This window comes from Perognathus longimembris, chromosome 2 (genome assembly GCF_023159225.1).
Source record: "Perognathus longimembris pacificus isolate PPM17 chromosome 2, ASM2315922v1, whole genome shotgun sequence".
In the NCBI taxonomy this organism is placed as follows: domain Eukaryota; kingdom Metazoa; phylum Chordata; class Mammalia; order Rodentia; family Heteromyidae; genus Perognathus; species Perognathus longimembris.
Window position 1 is genome coordinate 63224036 of NC_063162.1, and position 23093 is coordinate 63247128.

Consider the following 23093-nt stretch of genomic DNA (forward strand, 5'->3'; position numbering starts at 1 on the left):
AAAGCAGGTAGAGGTAAGAAAAGTTGGGTTTGACTTTTGAATGAAGATGAAGAAGAGTTTTCATTTTGTGACTGGCTGACCAAGTTAAAGTCTTCAATCTGAGACACAGGGGTTACAGAAGAGATCAGATGACAGATTTTCCCTTGAACTCCCAATTTCCTAGAAAGATGAGATGAGCCTGACAAGGGAACATTATGCAACAAGTATGGGGGAGGAGAGGTGTCTTTGGGATTATGATCAAACTTGGTTTTTAGCAAGCAAAACAACACAAACAAACACAAGCAAAACAAAATAAAACTATTTGTCCAATGAGGCATTTTTGTGAAGTCTCATAGTGTAGACTATATAGCAGGTGTGCTCTCAGGAGCGGTTAAGAGCCCTCATACTCAGCCTGTTCCCCACCATGGGGCTTCACTTGCTCTATGGAAGACCTGAGTTGCTAAGCATAGAGCATGGCCTAGGGACACTGGTCAGACCTCAAGTCCTTGTCATTCTTGGAAAAAAACACTTAATTTTCCTGAACCTCACTCTCTCATCTGTTAACTGAGATATCAAAGGCCTTTCTTCAGGGTCATTAGTGAAGATTACATGTGTGCAATCCCAGGCCCACAGTCCTGCACTGGAGAAGTTTGAGGTTTTGTGTTGTTGTTTTTGATGTTGGTTTGTGAAATTGAACTTGGGATATGGGCACTGTACTTGAACTTTCATACTCAAGGCTGGCACTCTGGCTTCACTTCTGGCTTTTTGGTGGTTAATTGGAGATAGAGATCTCATGGATTTTTCTGCCAAGTTTGGTGTCTAATTTGGATCATCAGAACTCAAACTTCTTAGTAGCTAGGATTATAGGTGTGAGCCACTGGTGCACAGCACAGGAGAAATCTTGTTCCCAGTTCTTGACTGGCCCATCTGTGTATGGCCTCAGGAAGGCCTTGCCCTGGTGTCTCAGGACTGAGATGAGATCTCAGGAAGGGCATTTTATTTTTTAACCCTAATGGGTGGTTCTCTCTCTTTTTTTTTTTGGCGGGGGTCCAGTCCTGGGACTTGGACTCAGGGCCTGAGCACTGTCCCTGGCTTCTTTTTGCTTATGGCTAGCACTCTACCACTTGAGCCACAGCACCTCTTCTGGCTTTTTCTATATACATGGTGCTGAGGAATCAAACCCAGGGCTTCATGTTTGCTAGGCAAGCACTCTACCACCAGGCCATACTCCAGGCCTAGTTCCCCTCTTCTTAAGGCAGCAGTAGAGAAGAAACCACTTTTGGGCTACTGTGCCTCAGATCATGGGACTGAGACAACTGGCCCGAACACTTCTGAAGAAGCAAATGTGGGGAACACACCTGTACTGCATGCCTCACACACTCTGAGTCCGAGGGGCTGCAGAGGTGACACGCGGCTACTCACCTGGTTGCAGCAGGCTACAATGATGTGCTCAGGCTCAGGCATCACACTGCTCTTCTGGGCCACCAGCATGTCCTGAGTGTGGCCAGGGAGCCGGTAAGAAGAGAACAGGCCATAGTACTGCTTCATACAGAGCGACTGCCCTGACAGCTGGCCCTTGGCACAGTCCAAGGGGATTGAATGGCTGGAGGAGGAGAAGGAGAGCAAATGAGAGGCAGGCAGCAATGTGGGGATGTCAAGGAAAGGAGGGAACTGGAACTGGTTCAAAGTAATTGTTTATGTGCTATAGATCAAATCCAAGGCCATATGCATGCTGAGCAAGTATTCTACAACTGAACTGAATCTCAAATTGTCTTTTGCAAGTTGATTAGGCAAACTGGGACACCCAAACCCAGAACTACATTACCATGACACCTGAAGTAGTGAAATGTTCCCTTTCTATGGCTCAGGGAGACAGACCCTCAGGCTTTTCTCAAACCTCTACTACTCCATCCTCATCCCACTTCTTGTCCTTTGTTTATGTTTCTTTGGCATAACTTCCCTTCTACATTACTCATGCATACTTCTCAATCTCAGTGTGTGTGTGTGTGTGTGTGTGTGTGTGTGTGTGTGTGTGTGTGTGTGTGCATGCATGCATGCGTGTGCCAATCCTGGGGCTTGAAGTTGGAGTCTGGGCATTTTCTCTCAGTCTTTTTGCTCTGATGCTCTGCCATGTCTCCATTCCAGATTTTTGCCAGTTAACTCAAGGTAGGAGTTTCATGGATTTATTGACTGGGGCTGGATCTGAACTGCATTCCTCATATCTCTGCCCCCTGAGTAGCTAGGATTTATAGGTGGGAGCCACTGAGAGCCAAAGAGCCTACTCTTTAGCATCCCTTCTCAAAGTCTCCCGTTCTCCTATGTCTGCATGACTTGTGTCATTCTTCCCTCCTTCTCTCCGTTAATCCAACAGCCATTTATCACCCCCCTATTCAATCACCATCCATCCATCATGCATCTATCCATGTACCATCCATTTATTCATCTGTCCACCGTGTGTACATCCATCCATCTATCCATCCATCCTCTCATCCTCTCTCCCTTTACCCAACAGGTAAAGCTGAGTACCTTCTTTGTTCCAGGTACCATTATGGGATCTTAGAGACATACTGGCAAATAAGATACAATTTCTTACTATGATGAGGTGCAAGTCGTATGTGTTGGTGGGGAGTAGAGAACAAGAAGCAAACTGGTAAGGAGGAAAAATTCAGGTACAGAGATGAAGCAACAAGTAGGGATAGGCAGAGGTAGCTATGTGTGTGTGTGGGGGGGAGGGGAGTTGCAGTTTTATTGAGGCCTGGCTGAGTAAGCTGAACCTTAAGGATAAGAGGCTGCCATCAAAATTCAAAGGATGGAATATCCCATGACATTGCCATGCACGGTCAGTCAGGTAATTGCACTAAACCTTCATGATTGAGCCATGACAAAGTGAGTTCCAGAATCTAGTAGCATTTGTACCAATGAGATGATAATCTTATGTTTGTTGATACCTATAACAAAATCTATTGTCTTGTATTTTGTACCTTGATACCATTCTTATAGAAATTTATTTTTCTTGTGCTTTGCAAAAAATTTTATGGAAAAACATTCTTCTCCATCCAGTCACTGGTGGCTCATGCTAGCTATAGCTACTCTGGAGGCTGAGATCTGAGGATCTCTGTTCCAAGCCAGCACAGGCAGGAAAGTCTATGATATTTTTATCTCCAACTAACCAATGAAAGGCCAGAAGTAAAGATGTAGTTCAAGTAGTAGAGCACTAGACCTGAGCAAAAAAAGCTGAAGGAAATCACTTAGGCCCTGAGTTTAAGCCCCAAGGCTGGCACACACACATACACAAAGGTGCATCCCCATGCTAGTTTGAGAAGCCCCAGTGGACGAGTGAAAGGTGAAAGGAAGAGTGAGGCACAGGCTGAAGAGGTGGACTGGAACAGGCCCTGTGCAGTGGCAGTGGTGAGGAGCTGTTTGTTCTTAATGTACTCACTACCATACATTTGTAACCCTCTGTACATCACCTTGACACAAAACCCCTTGGAAGGCTTTAACATGAGGGAGCATAATGAGAATCAAGCCCATGCCAAGCACACACTCTGCTCTTGAACTACAGTCTCAGCCCTATTTTGACTTCAATGACCCTGGTTATGTGAGGAGAGTGGACTAAAGAAAGAACATGAGAGTGGATTCCAGAAAGGCCAGAGAAGAAGGCTGTAGCTGAAATGGGAAGGGGAAGGGGGAACCACAAGGAAGGAGAAGGTTCCTTCAGACCCTTCCATTCTTTCTGTTGATTCTAAGAACCCTGGCCAGGAGATGGGCCTTCTTAGAAGTAGAGATCACCCACTCTGCCTAAGCAGTTCTCTCCTATGATTTCAGCCTTGTGTGTCCACTGAGCTTGATGGGAGTGAGAAAGCAAGCCACCCCTCCCAGTGAGGCCCAGTGAAGATCTCTATGGCCTTACCCCTCTTCCTTCTCCACCTTCCATGAGTTCTCTGGGTTCCATACACTCTAATTCACACCACCAGAAAAGCCAGGAGGGAAGGAAGAAGGGAAGTATTTAAGCAGCACCAGCAAGGGCTGGTGCTCACTCACTAGTCAGGCCAGCAGACCTGAAGGCTATCCTTTTTCTGAAGAGTGGATAGTGGGCTTTGTGACCAGAGCCAGAATACAGAACTGGAAAAAGACAAAGTCCCTGCCTTCCAAGTTCCTTGTTTAGCCAGGCATGGAGACAGATGCATGAACAGACTAGATTGTCCAGAGCTAAAGCTCTGCCTGCTCATGCAGGGGAAATCTTACCTATCCAGCAAAGCCTTGTAGCTGAGCACACCAGAAATGAGGCTGGCTGCAAACCTGTAGAGGAGAGATGCAAGAACTCAGGGGTCCTTCCAGTCCCACTTCCCTGCTTCCCTTCCATCCCCTATTTCTTACTGTGCCAATCCTAGCCTTGACCTCCAGGTCAGGGTGATATCTCTGAGCTTTTTTTTGCTCAAGGCTAGTGCTCTATCACTTGAGCCACAGCTCCACTTCTGACTTTTTGGTGGTTAATTGGAGATAAGTGTCTCACATACTTTCCTGCCTGGGCTGGGTTTGAACCATAATCCTCAGATCGCATCCTCCTGAGTAGCTAGAATTACTGGTATGAGCCACAGTGCCAGGCCCTGCTTCCTTTTTATTCTTTTGGCATTTTCCCCTTCCCTACTTTTCTTCTCTGCTCTTCTTGCTTCTCTCTCTGTTGCAAACTCATCATATGTCAGGCCTCTTATGAATAAGATGTGGTTCCTGCTGCCCCTCCCCCAATACTGTCAGCCCACCAAAAGCTTTGGATTAAAAATGGTCCTTTGGGCAGGCTGCTGTTGGCTCAAGATGGTAATCCTAACTACTTAGGAGGCTGAGATCTGAGTATTGCAGTTCAATTTCTTATCTCCAAAGCTGGAGTTTTTTTTAGCTGTGGCTCAAAGCAGTAGAGCACTAGCATAGAGCACAAACGCTCAGTGAAAAGCATGACACATGAGGCATATGATCTGTTTCCTACAAGGGACTGGTTTGTGCACTCATGGAGGATCTAACTGTCCGGTCCAACTGCATTGCCTGTGGCTATGATACTTTGTTCTCTGCTTATATATGTTTTCTGTAATGCATGTGTTAAATAAAGGTTATTTTACATAAAAAAAAATCATCTTGGGCTGGGGATATGGCCTAGTGGCAAGAGTGCTTGCCTCTTATACATGAAGCCCTGGGTTCAATTCCCCCACACCACATATACAGAAAACGGCCAGAAGTGGCCCCGTGGCTCAAGTGGCAGAGTGCTAGCTTTGAGCAAAAAGAAGCCAGGGACAGTGCTCAGGCTGAGTCTAAGCCTCAGTACCAGCACACACACACACACACACACACACACACACACACACACACACACCTCCTTTGGTCAGAACTGGGAGGTGGAGCCGCTGGGAGAAGGGGAGGAAACATGATAGAAGGAGGATAGAGTGGGCTAGGATGTAGCTTAGTGGCAAAGCGCTTGCCTAGCAAGTGCAATGTTCTGCGTTCGATCCCCAGTACCAAAAAATAAAAGACAAAAAAAAAAAAAAGGAGGATAGAAGGAGGGAGAAGAGGAGGAGGAGGAGGAGGGAGAGAGGAAAGGTCCCAGAATGTCAGGAAAGAGCTGGAAAATTGGGATGGTCAAGTTCTTCCTGGAAACAGTCCAGCCCTGGGGCTGTACTGAGCTGGATTATGGGGTGTTCTGGGAAATCCAGTTTTCTGGGAAAGTGTGGTCCTTTTAGTAGCTAATGAAAAGGAGAGCAACTTCTAGTGGGAAAAGGGCTCCAGAGAACTGTGCCAGGGGACCAAAACATCTTAACTAAGCACAGATGATGAGGCTTGGTTTAATTGCAAAGGGGGAGGAGAAGAATGTCCCCTCAGATGCAATTTGAAGAACTGTTTGCAAAAAATGCATCTATCCACACAGTTCCTTCTGCCTGGAAGAGGTCTGGATGCAGGGGAGGGCCTGGAGGTCTGGAAAATGGGTCCAGGGGTGCTGTTCTTCCAACTGAGTCCTGCTGGAAGGCAATTTTGGATTCAAGGGGAGAGAAGCCATCTTTGTCCCCATTCAGATCTTCAGAGCAGGATCTTTTGACAGATGCCATCAGGAGACCCTCCCTCTTCCACTTCGCCTCCATTGCCATCATCCTCAGCTGGGCCCAGAGGCCCTTCCAGCAGCTCAGTGAGCTCTGAAATTGCAGCAGATGGTAACAGGGCTGGCAGCGGGTCTGGGAAGGAGGGACAGTTCCCTGCCTGTGGAGCTGGTTAGAGCTAGATTCTGGAGGTACAGAGTTGCTCTTAGGCACCTGAACAATGTGTTGAGGTGGCAGAACACAGGCCAGCTCCCAGGGTCTCAGTCTAGTCAATATTTTGCTATATGACTCTTATCTCAAATGTATTTTTGCTGGGTGCTTGTGGCTCATGCCTGTAATAACCCTAGCTATGAAGGATGCTGAGATCTGAATATAAAAGTTTGAAGCCAGCCAGGACAGGAAAGTTCATGAGGTTCTTAACTCCAATGAATCACCAAAAAGACAGAAATGGAGGTGTTTCTCAAGTGGTAGAGGACCCAACTTCAGCCAAAAAGCTAAAGAACAGTTCCTGGGCCCTGTGTTCAAACTCTAATATTGTCATATACAAAACAAGTATTTTGATGATGACCCTGTGATCACTTCCTGACTAGATGGCCCAGATAGCTACTACTTCAAGACATTTGACTGAGAAAACTCAGCCAACACACAGCTTCAGCTTGTCCTTCCTGGTGCCAGGACTGTGCCCCCTATGTTGGGTGGCCCCCATGCTTCAGACACCCCACCTCTGCAACCTTGCCTTAATTGATCGTTGGTGTCTTGGAAGTGTTGTTGAGGAAAGATCACAGCTGGGCTGGAGTTGACGGGTAGGGCCAGGCGGTTATTGAGATACATGTCATTCAGCCAGTACTCAGACACCTGCAAGGAAGCACAAGAAGAGCCATCACCCCCGCACAGGGTACTTGGCCCGGCCAAGGGAGGCAGCCAGTCCCATTCTGGCTACTCTGAAGGATGACCAAAGTACCTCACAGGATTATTCACTTCATTCATTCTTTCTTCACAGATGTATACTGAGCCTGTGTGCTTTGTAAACTATTTTCTTTCCTCCCTCCTCCTCCTCATCCTGGATGCTGATACATGCCCTGTCTGCCCCTTGACTATCCTTGCCAGGGTCTCATTCTCCCTTCTACTCTGCCTTCCCAACCTCATGTTTATTCTCATTACCTCTCATCTCTGTCTCTGTCTTCTCCAATCCTATCTTTCATCTTGCCTGCCCCCTCACCTTTTGCTGTCCCTCAACCTATGTTATTTGCTTCCAGCTGTCCCTGTGCCATCCCCTCGGCCCCATCTGTGTCACCTATCTGACCCTCGCCCAAACCCCTCCATCTCCTCCTTTACTTCCTTCCCATCTCCTGGGCGTTCCTTGTCAGCTCCTTCCAAGAAACGCTTACCCAGTTGGCTGTCTTCTCCCGCCGCTCCAGAAGTTTCTGCTGCAGGGTCTCACCCAGACCACCAGGGGTGCTGAACCGTTGCACGACGGCCTGACTCTTCCTGAACTGCTCCTCTGGCACCAGGTGCCGCATGCATTGCAGGTAGGTGGCCAGCGTTTGCTGCAGTGGGGGTACCGGTAATTTTGGCAGTCCCTAGAAGAGAGGACCCAGAAGCACTCACTGTGCCTGTCCTTACTCAGGTGAGGCTCATGTCTGTCCCCAAGTTGATTCTGAATGTGTCTTATCCTGGGACCAGTTTGTTTATAGGCCTTAGCTTTGCAGAATTAGGAATGAAGAGTCTTCCTGTTTGCTTTCCAGCCTTTGCCATGCTCAACTCCCAGGAAGGTGCACAGCACAGAAGAAACAACCTTTATCTTGGTATCCAAGAGACCTGGCTTGGTATTCTGACTTGGCAATGGTCTTGAGGCAGTCTCTCTCATGTGTAAAATGATCCTCCCATAGGATCAAAGGAAGAATACTTACAAAAAAAAAGTTGGGCCTCAGTTGAAAGATTATTGATGCTGTAATTGACACTGTTGTTGCTGGGTGCTGATCATCCTCTTATTTTCGGTAATTCAAACTGGGTTTGAACTCAAGGTCTTGTGCAAACTAGATAGGTACTCTAGCATTTCATCCACACCCTTTTTTTTTTTGGCCAGTCCTGGGGCTTGGACTCAGGGCCTGAGCACTGTCCCTGGCTTCTTTTTGCTCAAGGCTAGCACTCTGCCACTTGAGCCACAGCGCCACTTGTGGCCATTTTCTGTATGTATGGTGCTGGGGAATTGAACCCAGGGCTTCATGTATAAGAGGCAAGCACTCTTGCCACTAGGCCATATCCCCAGCCCCATCCACACCCTTTGTGGGTAAATTTTCAGAATTTTCCCCAGAGCTTGTTTCAGACTATGACTCTCTTACCTATAGCCTCCTGAGTAGTTGGGATCACAAGCATGTAGCACCATGCCTGACTTGTGTAGTGAGTTGAGGTCTGAGGCTAGCTTCAAAGTGGGATCCTTCCTATTTCTTAAATCCAAACTAGCCAAGATTATAGGGATGTGTCATCATACCCAATATGCTAGTGACTCTTCATGTAGGAATTGTTCCCAACTAGGGCTCCATAGTCTGACTACTCTCAGAACCAGACGGGCCCAACTCTTATGGAGAAAGTTAGATGGGTCAAAGTTGTTTTTGAGAGGAGACCTGATCAGTGTGCTGTACCAGAGTTCTAGGAGATGTTCTGCAAGATGCTTCCTGGGGTCCTTCTCATCTCAGGCCTCCTAGGTATGAAATCCAGGCAGGGGATTTGCTTCACATGGAAATTGAAGGGGTGTGTGTGCCTGTATCTGTGTCAGGGAAAGAGTAGGCATGGAAGTCCTTCCTATCCAGACCTCACCAAGCATCAGCTCTTCATTGATAGTATGTAAATACAAACTCCCACCTGAGAGGGAAACAAGATAATTCAAGGAGAACTAACCCCAGAAAGACACATCATTAAGTGTTAGCAACATTCCAGCTGTATCCTTCCAAAAGAAATCCCAAGAGAAAAAGAACTCTTTGGGGGTTTGTGAATGTGGAACCCCGCACCATCCTCCTCCATGGGCAATGCTCCTTCTAGCCAGTCCTCCTCCTTCATGAGCAGTACTCCTCTAGCCAATCTGCCACATTTTCCCAAGGATCATGTAAGTCTTCCATTTTATCATGACCAGGGAAGGGATCTTTATCCTATTTAACAAAGGAACAAAACCCAAACAAAAACCCAAGACCCAGAATGTGAAGGACTTGTCCTAGGTCATAGTGACATCTCTTTTTATCCAGCATCCTTTCTCCCTTTCTCTAATTGTGATCCTTCCTTTCCCATTGCTCTTTCCCCATCTATCCTTCTCTTCTTCCTACTTGGTTCCAATAGTAGGAAAATAGGACTTTTAATATTACTGCTTAAATTGCAGATGAGATTGATGGATAATGGGTAGCTTTCCTTCAGGGACTCCTGTGTAGACTGGTGAAGTTTTCAGGAGACAGCCAAAGATTCACTCTATCTTAGTGTGCTGTGGGGCTAGGGGGCCCCCACAAAAACACCCCCTGCCTGTTCTTGCTGCTGAGCCCTGGGTCGAGGTGGAACATGGGAATATGCACTAATGGATGAATGACAGTCCCCTACTTGTCTCATCCTGTCTTTAGAGTTCACTGCTGTGGCAGAGGTGTCAGCACCACCTATAGGCTGCTCCTGCCCTGGGGAACCATGCCAGGACAGGTCTGGGCAGCATCCCAGGTTGCTCAACCCATTTCCAGTCAGGTCCAGCCTTCCCACCCAGACACTCTGCTCTCTCTTCCCTTGAATTTGCGAGTGGCCTGAGGGCCAGTGGCTGGGTAAGGTTCTATAGAAAGCCCAAGCCAGTTGGTGGACAAAACTGCCACAGGCCTCAGATAGGCCATCCTTTCCCAGGGCTCTCAGAGGAACTGGGGCTCGGCATGGGTAACAAGGAAGTAAGACATCTCAGCTCTGACATCTCATCCCTGGGGAGGCTCCTCCTCAGACTGTCATGGACTTCAGGCCCTGAAGTCCTGGAGTCTCTGATCCATCTATATTCCCTGTGGCTTTCATGTGAGTCATCCTAAGGCTGGACTCAGAGGTAATAGAGAGACCAAACTTGCACTTCAGTTCAATGCAGGGGACTATGGGAAGTCCACCAATGGGAAAACAGCAGAGAGATAGGTGAGCAGCACATATCAGAGCAGGGTAGTAAGCAACTTCACAGGTGAAGGCCAGGAAGTTCTGGTAAAGGTTTCAAGTGCAGGGGAGGTTGGAGAATGGGAAGCATATGGTGGAGGGAAGGGCATGTGCAGCAACCTGAAGTCAGATTTATTACTCTATCACTCCAGGACTTCCCAGGTGGGAGGGAGAACATCTGCCCACGTAGGCTGCCCAGGGAGGGTAGCATTGTCTCAAAACAGTGGGAAAGATGGTATTTTAATGCTCCAATGCTGAACCAGTGATGGCAGCTGGGGCTGAAATGTGGCAAGGGTTAGGATATGGAATTTAGCCTCAGAAGTAGATGTTGGTCCAATGCCTAACATATGAAACTGTAACCTTTTTGTACATCACTTTGACAAATAAATCTAAAAAAAAAGTAGATGTTGGGGAGTAGGAAGTAGAGGGGTGAGAAGAGTGGGCTTGGGGTGCTGATGGGGATAGTACATGTGGAAGCCAAAGGCCTTGGATTTGTAAGTGTGGCTATGGGTACCCTAAGCCCCTGCAGGGCAGGGCTACCGTGTCTCCCAGAGACAGGGCTTGGGAACAAGCAAATTCTGGGGCCAATCCCACTCAAGACTGCTCTGGAGACAAGGGTATGGGGTTGGGAGAACAGGTATAACATGAATAACTTCAAAATCACTCACAGATTCCTCCTCAGTGCTGACAGTCTTATGGGGGACTTTTTCCAGGATGGGCATTGTGGTGACTCCTGGTCTGTAGTAGCAGAGGTGCAGACCTGGGGACCAAGAAATAGCAGCATCACATGAGAGTTGTAGACCTGCTGTAAGCCCCTCACCCCACAGATGGACCATGCTCCATGAGGTGGCTAGAACCTAACAAGAGTGTACAGGAGCCTCACTTCGGATGTAGCTCTAGTCTTGGACCTCATTCCTGTCCCCTGATAACAGTGGCCAGCTGGGAAAGAGTGGGTCCTCAAGTGGAACCTGCTCCCACAATGCTGCTGCAACTCAAGACTGGTTCATTCAAATCTCTCTTCTTTCTCCCACTAGACTGCGAGCTTCTCAAGGACACAGTAGGCTTGCCTGATGTGCCTGGGTATGCATGGAGGAGGGGAGGTAGGTCAGCTGAGGAAAGAAATACAAGTATATGTGAAGGAACCTGTGCCTCAAAGACCTCTGGGCTGCTTGGGATCTGCCATATGGCCAGGGAAAGGAGGCTGGGGCTTATTTGTGAGCTGTGATTTAGGTCAGCAATCCAAGTATAAATGCCATGGGAATGTGGAGAGAGATGATGTAGGAAGCTGGTCAGTCAGGCCCCCAAGAGCTACCTGAATTCTCAGGAACAAGTTAACTTGAAATATACAGGAGAAGGCAGCCAGGCCAAAAAGGGCTCAGGCTCCTTTTTAAAGCTGTGAGGTATACCCTTCACCCTCAGATTCTAACATTTTAATCTCTTATCTAACTTAATCAACATCCAGGATGTCCATCGACCTAACCTGCTTCTTCTTCTCTCAAGAGCCTAAAGCTGTTTTGTCTATACCATCACCCCTACCCAGAGGCAAGGCCTGGTGCTGGCCTACGGCTCAGTTCCCTCTGGAAACACAACATTCAGCAGGATGGATGAACCAGGCCAAAGGATCTGAACAGAAAATGTAAAGGCCTTGCAGGCAGATGCAGGGTGCTCCCTGGACCCCAACCCCAGTTCTGCCTGAAGACTTCAGGGGAAGCCCTGGACTGCAGAATTAGGGTGTCAGTCCTTGGGTGAGAGTCCACCTTAGTGCTGTGCTGTTTGGACAAGGGCACCAAGACAAAGTCAGATTAGAAAAGGCCCAACAGACAGCATAGCTGCGAGTGCTTGCAGTGGTTCAAGAGCTGTGCCAGGCAGCAAAGAGAAATGCAGGAGGCCCTGGTCAGGCCTTAGAGAGCCTGCATGTGTGAGAGAGGCACAGAACCCAGATAGGCGATCTCCTGGTGATTCTTCCTCTTCCTTCTTAGCTCTTGGGCCAGCACCCACAGGGTTTTGCATACATGTTTTCCTGGTGCCTTGCTATGGTGCTTCATTAGCCTGGCTTGCAAGGCTCCTGGGACCAGTCTCTGGAAGCCCAGCCCTTGTCTGGTCCAGCATCACAGTCAGTCTCTGCGCTCTGTGCCACCACCTGGCCCAGGCTGAAGCCCAGTCCCCCTCCCCCACCTTACAGCAAGGATCTGGAGAGAGCTGGGCACCCACGGACTACTTCATACTTCATGCACTCCACCGACCCTCCAACTCACACAAAGCGCACACCTCAGCGTGTGAAGTCGGATGAGAACCTGCGCTGGGAGTCCCGGAGCCCTGGTATTAAAACCACTCCAAGCCTAGACAGCCAAGCTGCTGCATCCCGCAGCACGCAGCAGCGTGTTCCCCGACGGCTGGGCTGCTTCAGCGCGGTGAACTCGCTGCTGTCTATTAGCTTGGGCATTGCCCTTCTGGACAGCGACTCCCTCCCTCGAGAGGCAGCGCCTTGTTCCCTGTGCCGTGGTCCTCAGGCCACTGCTCCGCGGGCCGCGAGCCGCCCGCCCAGCCTGGCTGGCCCTTCTCACCTGCTCTCCTGGGTTCTGCTCTGTCTGCTGCTGCTGCTTAGAACTAAGCAGGACTGGGGATGCGGGTGTGGGCCAGAAGGGCTGGGAAGCAGTGCGCGTCAGCAGCAAGGTGTGGAGGCTGCTGCCAGAGTCCTGGGGAGAGCCTCCGACGTCGCTGGGTCCCAGCGGCCGCCCGACTAGCAGTCAGCCAAAGGGCTGCGCGCCACTGGTCTCCTTCCTCCTGCTCCTCCTTCCTCCTCATTCCCCTCCCTCCTCCCCTTTTCTTTCCATCTTCCGTCCCCACCCCTGCCCTCGCCACGCCTCGCCATCCCACCTCTGGTCTCAGTCCCCGGAAGCCCCAAGAAATTCCAGGAAGCGCTCTTTCATTGGCACCGGGATAGGGGCACCGAACCTTGTCCCTCCCGTGCGGATCGCCCACCTGCCCAGCCTTCCCCAGTCCCTGAAGTCCCCTGACACCACTGTTGCCTCCGCAGCTGTTTGCAGAACCCCGGGACATGCTGAGTCCGGGGAAATCACTTTATATTGACTCCCTCCCACCCCCACCCCCACACCGGCAGGGGGGGGGGTTCAAACCCTATTAGGGCCTTTACAATGATGATGATGATGATGATGATGATATAATAATAATAATAATAACTGATCAGTGTAGCCCCCCCCCATCATTCCATTTGGCTGGATCTTTGAGGTGGGAAGTGGAGAGGAAGAAACACAGACTTGGGCCCACTCAGACTGCAAACCAAATCTTGCTTAGGAACATTTGGCCAGAAGATATTTCCCAAAGTTCCCACCCCCTTAAGAATACACTCAGACAGACCCACAGACAGATGCCCCTTCCTCAGTCAAATCTGCAGATCCAGGACAGACACACAAGCACTCGCCAACAGTGCAGACTCACCGCAGGTGACCCCAGCCCTACTGCCTCTTCCTGGCAGTAGCAGTAGTGGGTTCCAAGACTGAAGGCGCCACACAACCGGGACTCGGGGATGGGAAGCATCCCTGCCAGCCTTGAGTGGCTAGCTCCACTTCAGGACAATTTGGGAAGGTGGTACCCCTCCCACCTCCCCATTCCTCATTCCTTCCATTTGGGACTCACTCAGCTTTGTTGTGACCCAGCAGGCACTCCTGAGACAGACTAGTTCTCTTAGGGACACACATAGTCCAAAGTTGGTCCCTGGAAGATGGGCCTCATTTTTTTCATTTCTCAGTAGGGAACAACTGGGCCTCACCCCTTTCTGGAAGCCTGGGTTGGGGCGGGATCCCATAGGAAGGGAAGCCTAGCATAGGCTCCCCTCAGCTTTGCGGTCTAGGTGTGTCTTTAAAGGGCTGGGCTGGTGGACTCTGGAGAGGATTCCCAGGCTCCCCAGGGCGGAGCCCTGGACCTCTGCCCCCTGCCTGGAACTGCTGGAGGGTACCGGTGGGGCCCCGATTGAGTTAGCTTCCTTTGATGCCTCCCCCCCCCCCACTCCCACGTTCTTCAGACTCAGACCTGGAGACCCAGTTCACCCTCCCTTCTCCTCTAGCTCTGCTCCAGTCCCCCCACCCTTCACTAGTAAAGAGACTTGGCCTCTTCAGACAGACATGGTTTATTAGTTGGGGCGGGAGGCACTGCGGTGCAGCAGGCCATGTTTGGCAACTTGAAGAAACGGAAGAGGGACTGAAGGACTGAGACGCCCAGCTCCACTGTGGGGAGCTGAGTTGAGGGCCCGCACACCTCTCACCTCGGCTAGGAGTGCAGACGCTTCTCAGTGTCTCCATGCTCCCCGCTCCCTTGGATTAGAGAGAGGAGGAGAGAATGGCTTGCAGAGAAGGGGTACTGGCAAGGAAAGTGAAGACTGGGGAGGGACTGGGGTACTCGCTGGAGGAGGCGACCCCTAAGCCTGAGTGGGCCGGTGAGCTCGCAGAGCAGCCACCCAGACCAAAGTGGGGAGGGTGGGTCGCCTGAGGGGCGGTGTTGCTAGCTGCGGGTATAGTAGTAGTTGTAGTCTTCCTCGCACCCATCCAAAGGGCCAGGAGGGCTGCAAGCGTCAGCGTCGGGGCCGGGCGTGGACCGCTCTCTTAGGCGCACGGCGTCGTAGAGACCCTGTGGCGGTTCGTCCAGCAGCACGTCCCGCTCGGAGCGGGAGCGCGTCAGGAGGCCCACATTACGAAGGAGCAGCAGGACCGGTGCATAGAGCAGGTTGGCTAAACCCATGCCAAGGCTGAGCTGCTCAAAGCCAAGCGAATGCACGATATGGCCCGCCACTATGGGCCCAAGCGCGTAGGCCACGGAATAGGAGATGTCAGCGATGGCATACACGCTGCCATAGACCGAGACGTGGCGCACGTCCACCAGGAAGGCGAGTGTGGGTAGCAGCGCAGTGTCGACCAGCGCGATGCCGAAGCAGAGGCCACAGAGGGAGACCACCAGCGGGGCAAAAGAGCTGCAGGCGGGCACGAGGCACGAGCTGGCCCCGATCACCACCAGGCCTAGCGCCCCGTACAACCACTGTAGGTGTGGGTACCGCGCAGCCAGGCGCACTGTGAGGTAGACTCCCAGCACGTGCGGCACGAAGGCCGGCAGCCAGACCATGCCCATTTCCCACTCGGACGCCGCCATCGTGTGTCGCATCCACGTGGCAATCGTGGGCTCGAGGAAGGCGAGGGGAATGTTGCAGGTGGTCAGCGCTCCCGCTACCACTGCAATGTACGGGTCTACCATGAGGCGGTGGATGGGCGTTCCCACCGGTAGGTTGGCCCGCGCGCGCGCGGCGGCCGAGAAGGGCTTGGCCACCGCCAGCAGCAGCAGCGCGTCGAAGAGGGACACGGCGGCTAGCACCAGGAAGGGCACGCGTTTGCCCGCGAATTCATAGAGGATGCCCCCGAAGGGCGGCGCCACCAGACTCCCGAAGCTGATGAAGGCCAGCGCCACGCCCAGCGCGCGACTGCGCTCCGGCTCCTCCGGATACTTGTCAGCGATCATGGCAATGCCGGACGTGTCCGCGAAGGCCGAGCCCAGGCCCTGGAGGCTGCGCGCCGCGAACAGCGTGGCGTAGTCTTCGGCGAAGGCGAACAGCACGGTGGAAGCGAACATGACGCCCAGCCCGATCAGCAGCGGCACATCGTAGCTCATGCGGTCGATGAAGGGCCCGCTCAAGGGGTTCACCAGTAGCTGCAGGATGGCCTTGGAGGCAAACAGCACTCCGATCTTCACGTCTTCGCTCTCCGTGGGGTAGCGGGGCCTCAGGATTGACCGGGCAGGCCCGGTGCCCGTCGGGGATGCTGAGGCGTTGGCCCAGTAGGCGCTGGCATTCGCTGGGGTGCGCGGTGGCGGAGTGGGCTCCCACACCTCGGAGGTCGGGCTCTCGCTGCCCCCGCGCATATGGGCGATGTAATCGGGCACGATGGGCACGATGACCATGTACAACATGTTGTCCAACAACAGGGCCACGCACACGATGACCAACACCAAGCGCCGCTGCTGCTGTGGCTCTTGCAACGCCGCGCCCACCGCTTCCGACAGCTTGGCTGCCGCCGCCCGGGCCTGACCCGCCGGTGCCGTGGGTTCCATGCCCCCCATCCGCCGCTCTTCCGAGAACGCTTCCACCACAGCCCGGCGAGGGCGTCCCGCAGTGCAGAGAATGGGGTGCGAGACTTCGGGGGCGCGGTCCAAGCCGCGCAGGGCCTCCTTTCCTCAGGTGGCTGCGGGACTCATGCCCCCCGCGCCTACAGAAAGGAAAGGGCTCTGTCCCGCGATGCCACCGCTGCTCTCCGCCGACCCGGGACCCGCCGCCCGCCGCGAGCTCAGGGGCGGCCGGGGACCGAGACCGGACGCGCCGTGCCTAGGGAGCGCTTTGAGCAGCCCCAGCCGCACCGAGTCTGCCCGCCCGCCCGGCCGAGGGGAGCCCGCTGCTGCCCGCCCCCTCACCCTCAGCGCTCCCGCCCCTCGCGCCGGCGCTTGCCTTCGCCGCCGCCGCCTCCTCCTCCTCCGTTTTCCTTTTCACTCGGGGCAGTGACGCTGCGAGTCTCAGCCCCCGAGTGGTGCCCCGGCCACTTGCGTCGCTCATGCTAATACGACGTCGGCGGGGCGGGGTTCGAGGGTGGGGCGTGGCCGGGCAGGGGTCTGCTCTCGGGGCGCGCGGGAGCTGGAAGCCCGGGGAAGGGGCCTTGGAGAGGAAGAGTCCTGGAGAAGCTCGTGGGGAGGAGGACGCCGAGAAAGGGGAGCGGACCTTCCGCGCCCCTTCTCCCCCCATTCTAGCATCTGCGCGGCGAGCGCCCGCTCTTCTTCCGCGGGAAACAGGGGAGCAGCAGCCCGTTCCCCGCGGCAAGGAGGGAGAGGGGACTCCCCAGGTCCCGAGACCTTCTCCACAGCCAGGATCGGCGCGCGCGGCGGGCCATGAGCCCCCGAGGTGAGCCGGCGGCGTCCATCTGCTCCCACAGGTGGAACGGAGAGTCTCGCTTTGAGGGACCAACCCTTCCTGTAGCCCCCATCCCTTGGCCCCGTCCACCCCCATCCCCGTCTCCAGGAAAGGGAGAAGGAGCCCAGAGACTGTTGTGCAGGGGCCAGGTTCAAATCCACCCGCAGCCCAGTAGAGATTGTCACGCAGCGAATTCTCAACAGTGTGCTTGTGAGGACACCCGGGACGCGGGGAACCGAGTGTCACAGCCGCCTCTCTGAATCTCCCGCAGTGCCTCCGCACCTTCCTCCTAGCCTGGGACTCTGGATTTTCGTTTCCCAGCACAAGAACCCCAGCTCCGCGTCTTCTCCCCGCCCTCTTCCTAACTCCGGCAAGACCTATTTCCAAGCCCGCCCTCTGCTCCCGAGCCTCCGCCCACTTTTCCACAGCCCCTCCTTCTGCCAGCTCCAGAGCAGCCTCTAGGCCCTACGTGGGCCTCAGAGCGGTCCTCTCCTGGAGCCTCACGCGCCCATGCACTGGGCAGGGCCTGGCAGCTTTGCTGACTGCCCAGGCCGGGGGTGGGGGGTGGGGAGGTCGCCTTCCGGGGAGGGTTCTGCCTGATGATGCCTGTTCTCAGCTGAATGCTGAGTTGCACAGGCCATGCACGCACGTGGCCTGACCTGTCCTCAGAGGAGTTTGACAGTTGTTGCACACAAAGTGGGTGCTCCAGTTGGCAGCCTAGAGGGTCCAGGGCCCGGGGGACTGTAGAGACTGACGAGTTGAGCGGACAATTGGTTTGCCTTCCATATGTTGTGGCCCTGGTTGCAAACTAGACCTGTCCCCAGCCTGGCTTACTAGATAAAGGTGCCCATGGAGAGGTATTTCCCTCTGTCTTTCTTTCCCTTTTCCTATCTGTAAAATGAATAGTAGTACTGTGCAGGGTGCCAGACACATAATAATGTAAATACTTATTGTGATTGTCATTGTAATGTGCTGCACTTTTTATGCTGGCTCTGGGGGTTGAACTCAAAACCTGAGGCTTGACTTTTTGCTCAAGGCTGGCACTCTACCACTTGAACCACACTTTCTCCATCTCTGGCTGTATTTTTTTTTGCTGGTCCCTTTTTTGAGGGGGTATTGTTATTATAAATGTGATATACAGTGGGTCTGGGAATGTGCCTAGCATGCATGAAGCCCAGGGGTTGATTCCTCAGCATCACATATACAGAAAAAGCTAGAAGTGGCATGGTGGCTCATGTGGTAGAGTGCTAGCCTTGAGCAAAAAGAAGCCAGGGACAGGGCTCAGGCCTGGAGTTCAAGCCCCAAGACTGGCAAAAAAAAAAAAGTGATGTACAGAGGGGTTATGGCTGCAGAAATCAGATAGTGAATACATTTCTTTTTGGTCAACCTCACCCCTTTCTTTGTTTTCTCCTAGTGTTTGCCTCCGGTCCTCAACCAGAAGTTGTATAGTTCATTTTACATAGTGTCTAATGAGTTCACCTTTGTCCCTCCATTTCTATTCCCCATCTTTTACACCCCCCCAAAGACAGATAAATGAATAAACATGACAAAAAGAAAATAAAACAAAAACAACAATGAAGACAAATTCTCGTTTCCATTTTCTGGAGTTCATTTCGATAAATATTATTTTATGTGATCAGAGATGCACAGGCATTATACCTATGTCCCCTTATGTTCCTTCCTGCTTAGGGGAGCACTCTTAGTCCAGGCTCTGCCTAGGCTGGTGCAGTGTGTCTTCTGGTGCAGAAGTTGTCTTCTGTCCCTGAGCCAGTAAAGGGACGAGATGATGGAGAGCATCAGGACAAGAGGCCACAGCCTTGCCATCTGTTGCCTGATCTCCTTGCCCAGCCCCGGGCCCTGGGAAAGAAGGAAACACTCATCTTGCCTGCACATACTCTACTGTGGCTTATCTGTTCTATCCAAGAGAGGGAAAGAGCCAAATACAGGAACATGCCTGGTCCCAGATGACCTAGGGTGAGTCACCATTCCTGTCCTGGCCCCCTCCTTGGAGACCTGTCTAGTAAGGGATTAGTAAGAGCCCACCACTGCAGCCTTCAGACCGAAACACATGCTGAGCAAGAAGGGACTCTTTGGGGTGGGAGAATTAAAATTTTATCTGATTCAGACACACCACATACCATTTCAGCTCTTAGTGCTAGCGCCACCCCCCCCCCACCACCAGTAGAGTCACATGTTTATGTCACCTGCCTGGTTCTCCAGTCACTTGAGTTTAAGACTGGGTTTTTCTGACTATCCTTCTGAGACATTTAAAAGGACAGACCACAGAAAAATGATTGTTTATGCATATGTTGTTGACCTGTCTGAATAAAAATAGGAGGTGGGAAAGGATTGGAGGTAGTTTCCTAATGGGTGAAGAACAATGGAATCTTCTGGGAGAGAAGCTTTCTACATGCCATACAGGTGCAGATCCCCTTTCTCAGCTCTCTGGCCCATATAATGATTCATGGTGGTTCCTGAGTGTGAAGACAAGTCGTTCCCCCATTCCCCGCGTTCATATAGGATCTCCTCTCTTGCTTTGTCCTTATTGAGCAGAAAGTACACTCATTTATTAAGCTCTAGTTCTGTACCAGGATCATCACAGTGATGTTGAATTACATCCTTCCTTGGTCCTAGTACAGTTAGGTGCTATTCCCCTGCTACACTGGATTAGTAAACTGAGTGTGGAGAAGCTGTGTCACTTTCCTGAGAGACCAGCCTCAGAGCTTGGATGTAAACCCATGAGGCTATCACACTGCCCTCCCACCCCATTTCCTGCACCTCATCATACATGTGCTCTCCATTTGCAAGGTAGCATACCCTGGCAGTCCATGGGGTTGGGGTGATAAACATCTGAGGGAGAAGGAACTGCCTGGCTGGCTCCCTCCCAAGCACTCAGGAACACTAAATTTCGTTCTTCAGCTTCCATATCAGAAGGTCTCATCCCTGCCCCCACCTCTGCCCAGGATTGGAGCAGAGCTCCAGCAAGGCTGAAAGGAAGGCTTTAGGAAAAGCCTCCCTGAGCTTTGGCAGGCCATGGAAGCAACTAGCCTTCCTCGGGCTGGGTTGGAGCTGTCCGAGGTACTGGACTCTGGGTCTGCTGCTTGCCAGCCAGCTTCCAAGGGACCTCACCCTTCCTGTCTTCCCATAACCCTGGCTTCCTTTTCCAAGACTCCTCTATCTGAGCATAACTTACAGGCAAATGAGAACATTCTATCCAATCCTATAGGAGAAAACAGAGGCATTTTGTTTCTCCTCTCTCAATTACAAGACAACATAGCTGGTAACCAGTTTATGTTGAATGTATAAAGGAAGGAAGTTGTTGGGCACACAAAGGTACTTAGAACATGCCAGGCACTGTTCTAAGCCTTCTTACAACTATCAATGCAATCCTCTCATCAAGCCAGGTGCTGCCGGCTCACACTTGTAATTCCAGCTATTCAGGAGGCTGAAATCTGAGTATCAAAGTTCAAAGCCAGCCTAAGCAGGAAAGTTTGTGAGACTCTTATGTCTAAATAATTAGCAAAAAGCCAGAAGTAGAAGCATGGCTCAAGTGCTAGAGCACCAGTCGAGCAAAAAACTTCAAGTGAGAGTAAGAGGCCTCAAGTTCAAGCCCAAGGACATGTAGGTTAAGTAAATTGTTCATTTATCAGAGAGTTCACAAGCTGTAGGGACAAGTTCTAGCACAGGCCACCTATCTCCAGCATCAGGCTCTTTGCCACTATTGCTGTTCTGCTGAGACTGAAGGGTTCAAGGGAACAACTCTGCCACCATTACTGTTCTGGTTATAGGGGGGCTTATGGCTTTATGTCATCCTTAGGAGAAACTTTATTATGACTTTGTGTAGCTGGAGTCCAGTAGGCTATTTGGAGGGGTCGAGCTTTCCCCTTGTTTTATTCAGTGAATATAGCTAAAGTAGTCTGATAGGACAGAGCAAAATCTATCTCATGCCAAACCAGGATTATAGGGGAGCTTGATGGGGACACTGCAATCCTGGTGCATGGAGTTTTGGAAGTGGTCAGAAGGACAGATGTCCTGCACCAGTGCATGGGTGAGGATGTCTGATGTGCACATATAAAGGGCTCTGGGGTGGGTTGAGGGATTATGGGTACTACTGTGGGTCAGCCCAGTCTGACCTCATTTCTGAGAAAGTCATGGGGCCACATCCATTTCAGAGCTTTGTCATTTGTCCCGTCATGGAGGCATCTGAGAGGTGACTTGCTCATCTTTCTGTGGACAAGCATTGGTATGGTGCAGGCAGTGTGGGAGCAGGGCACCTGTTCCTGATTTATTCTTTATCTCTTCTGGGAGCACTTAAGTGCAAGCTTAGTTCCAATGAAGCTCATGAGCCTCTGGATTCCACCACTGGGGCAGGGGTGGGGAGCAGTTTGCTCAGGCCACCCTACACTTCTCCTGTGTGCACTTAATTTAGGCTTCTACAGCCATATATCCTCAGATCCATAGGAACAGAGTGGCCCATGTCGGCCCTTTCTGGAAACCTGTGAGTCTGATGGCTGGAAGCCAGAGGCCTATGTGCCTGCCTGGCTGTCCTTGTCTAGCTAGTTCTGAGGGCTCAAGCCTGCCTTATGCAAAACTGAGGTAAGGAACAGGGTGGTGGCTCCTCTCCTGAGTTAAGTGGACCTCCAGCTCCCCTCTGCAGCTGTTCTTCTGACTTAGAGACACTTCTCTTGAATCACTGGCTCAAAGCAGGGTCTGAAAATCCCCTTCTGCCCACAACCTTCTTTTCCATCCCTATCCAAAGAGTCTCTCAAGGTTCATCTACATCTCCTGAGACCACTCTTTGCCCATTCCAACCCAGACTCTGTTTCTCTCTCCAAGAGCAGGACACTCAGCACTCTCAGCCTGGCTCACCTCCTCACCTGGCTTTATATGGCCACCAAGCTTCTTTTGTCTGTAAAGCTCTACACAGGCTTTAAGTTTTCTTAGTCTGCTACTGATTGGGCCTAAAGCCCAGCCCTCCTTTCCCTCTCCTGAATATTGAAGATTCCCCTGACGAGCCTCAGAGCTCCCACCTGCCCACCTATGAACCAGTGTTCTTTTGGGTCCTGCCTGGCTCTGCCTCCCCTTGATCCTGAGATATGTGAACAGCATCTTCAGTCCCCATATCCTGTTGGGTTCGCTCTCTAGTCCTGTGGAATTTGTCCCACACATCTTTGGAGCTATCTTCCCATTTAAGCCTGGGAACTCCTCAGATACAAAGTCTGTGTTTGCTTGTTGTAAATTTTTCATGGCATCAGCTGTGGCAGTTTGCATGGGAACTGGTGTGTCAGTGGTTTTCAAATTCATCTCTGCATTTATTATAGAATAAACATTCATCACATGAGTAACATTGAGATGCATTCTACTCATGGAAATTAGAGCATTGTAGATGTTTGGTCCCCTCTACCACTGTAACTGTCTTATGTATGTTTTGCAAACAATTACTGAACTTTTTCCTAAACACAAGTATGGGCTCATACAAAGGTGAACAAACATGTTTAATCAAGCACATTTTAATGTAAATGTTACATATGTTTGTGTGTATTTTTTGGAGTTGTCTCCCCATTCAACATTATAACTGCTTCAGTCAATTACAAAAATAGCTGGATTGTTTTATACTGGTAATCCTAGTTACTCAGGAGCTTGAGATTTGAGGATCTCAGTACAAAGCTAGCTTGGGCAGAAGAGTCTGCAAGTTTTATCTCCACCAATTAACAGGGTGGAGAGCCAGAAGTGAGATTTGTCTCAAGTGCTAGAGCTTCTAGCCTTGAGAAGCTAAGTGTGATGTGAGGTCCTGGGTTCAAGCTCTGGCACTGGCACACACACGGTAATAATAGCTGAACTCTTTTTTTTGCCAGTCCTGGGCTTGGACTCAGGGCCTGAGCACTGTCCCTGGCTTCTTTTGGTCAAGGCTAGCACTCTGCCACTGG

General features: G+C 51.4%; 2 protein-coding genes across 2 annotated transcripts in view; both read right to left on the reverse strand.

Moving 5' to 3' along the window:
• The window catches only part of Chat (choline O-acetyltransferase), a 60169-nt gene extending 47366 nt beyond the window's left edge, over nt 1-12803 (reverse strand). Inside the window, exons 1-6 of the mRNA XM_048337289.1 lie at nt 12773-12803; nt 10877-10968; nt 7445-7636; nt 6793-6911; nt 4225-4278; nt 1402-1582 (exon numbers count right to left, since the gene is read on the reverse strand). Coding sequence (XP_048193246.1) covers nt 1402-1582; nt 4225-4278; nt 6793-6911; nt 7445-7636; nt 10877-10930 — 600 coding nt within the window. The 5' untranslated portion in view covers nt 10931-10968; nt 12773-12803. The remainder of the gene's footprint in view (nt 1-1401; nt 1583-4224; nt 4279-6792; nt 6912-7444; nt 7637-10876; nt 10969-12772) is intronic.
• A 1923-nt stretch (nt 12804-14726) lies between these two features.
• Nucleotides 14727-16319, reverse strand: Slc18a3 (solute carrier family 18 member A3). The gene has a single exon (XM_048337299.1). It carries the CDS (start codon nt 16317-16319, stop codon nt 14727-14729), a length of 1593 nt encoding a protein of 530 aa, XP_048193256.1.
• Nucleotides 16320-23093: the final 6774 nt, after the last annotated feature.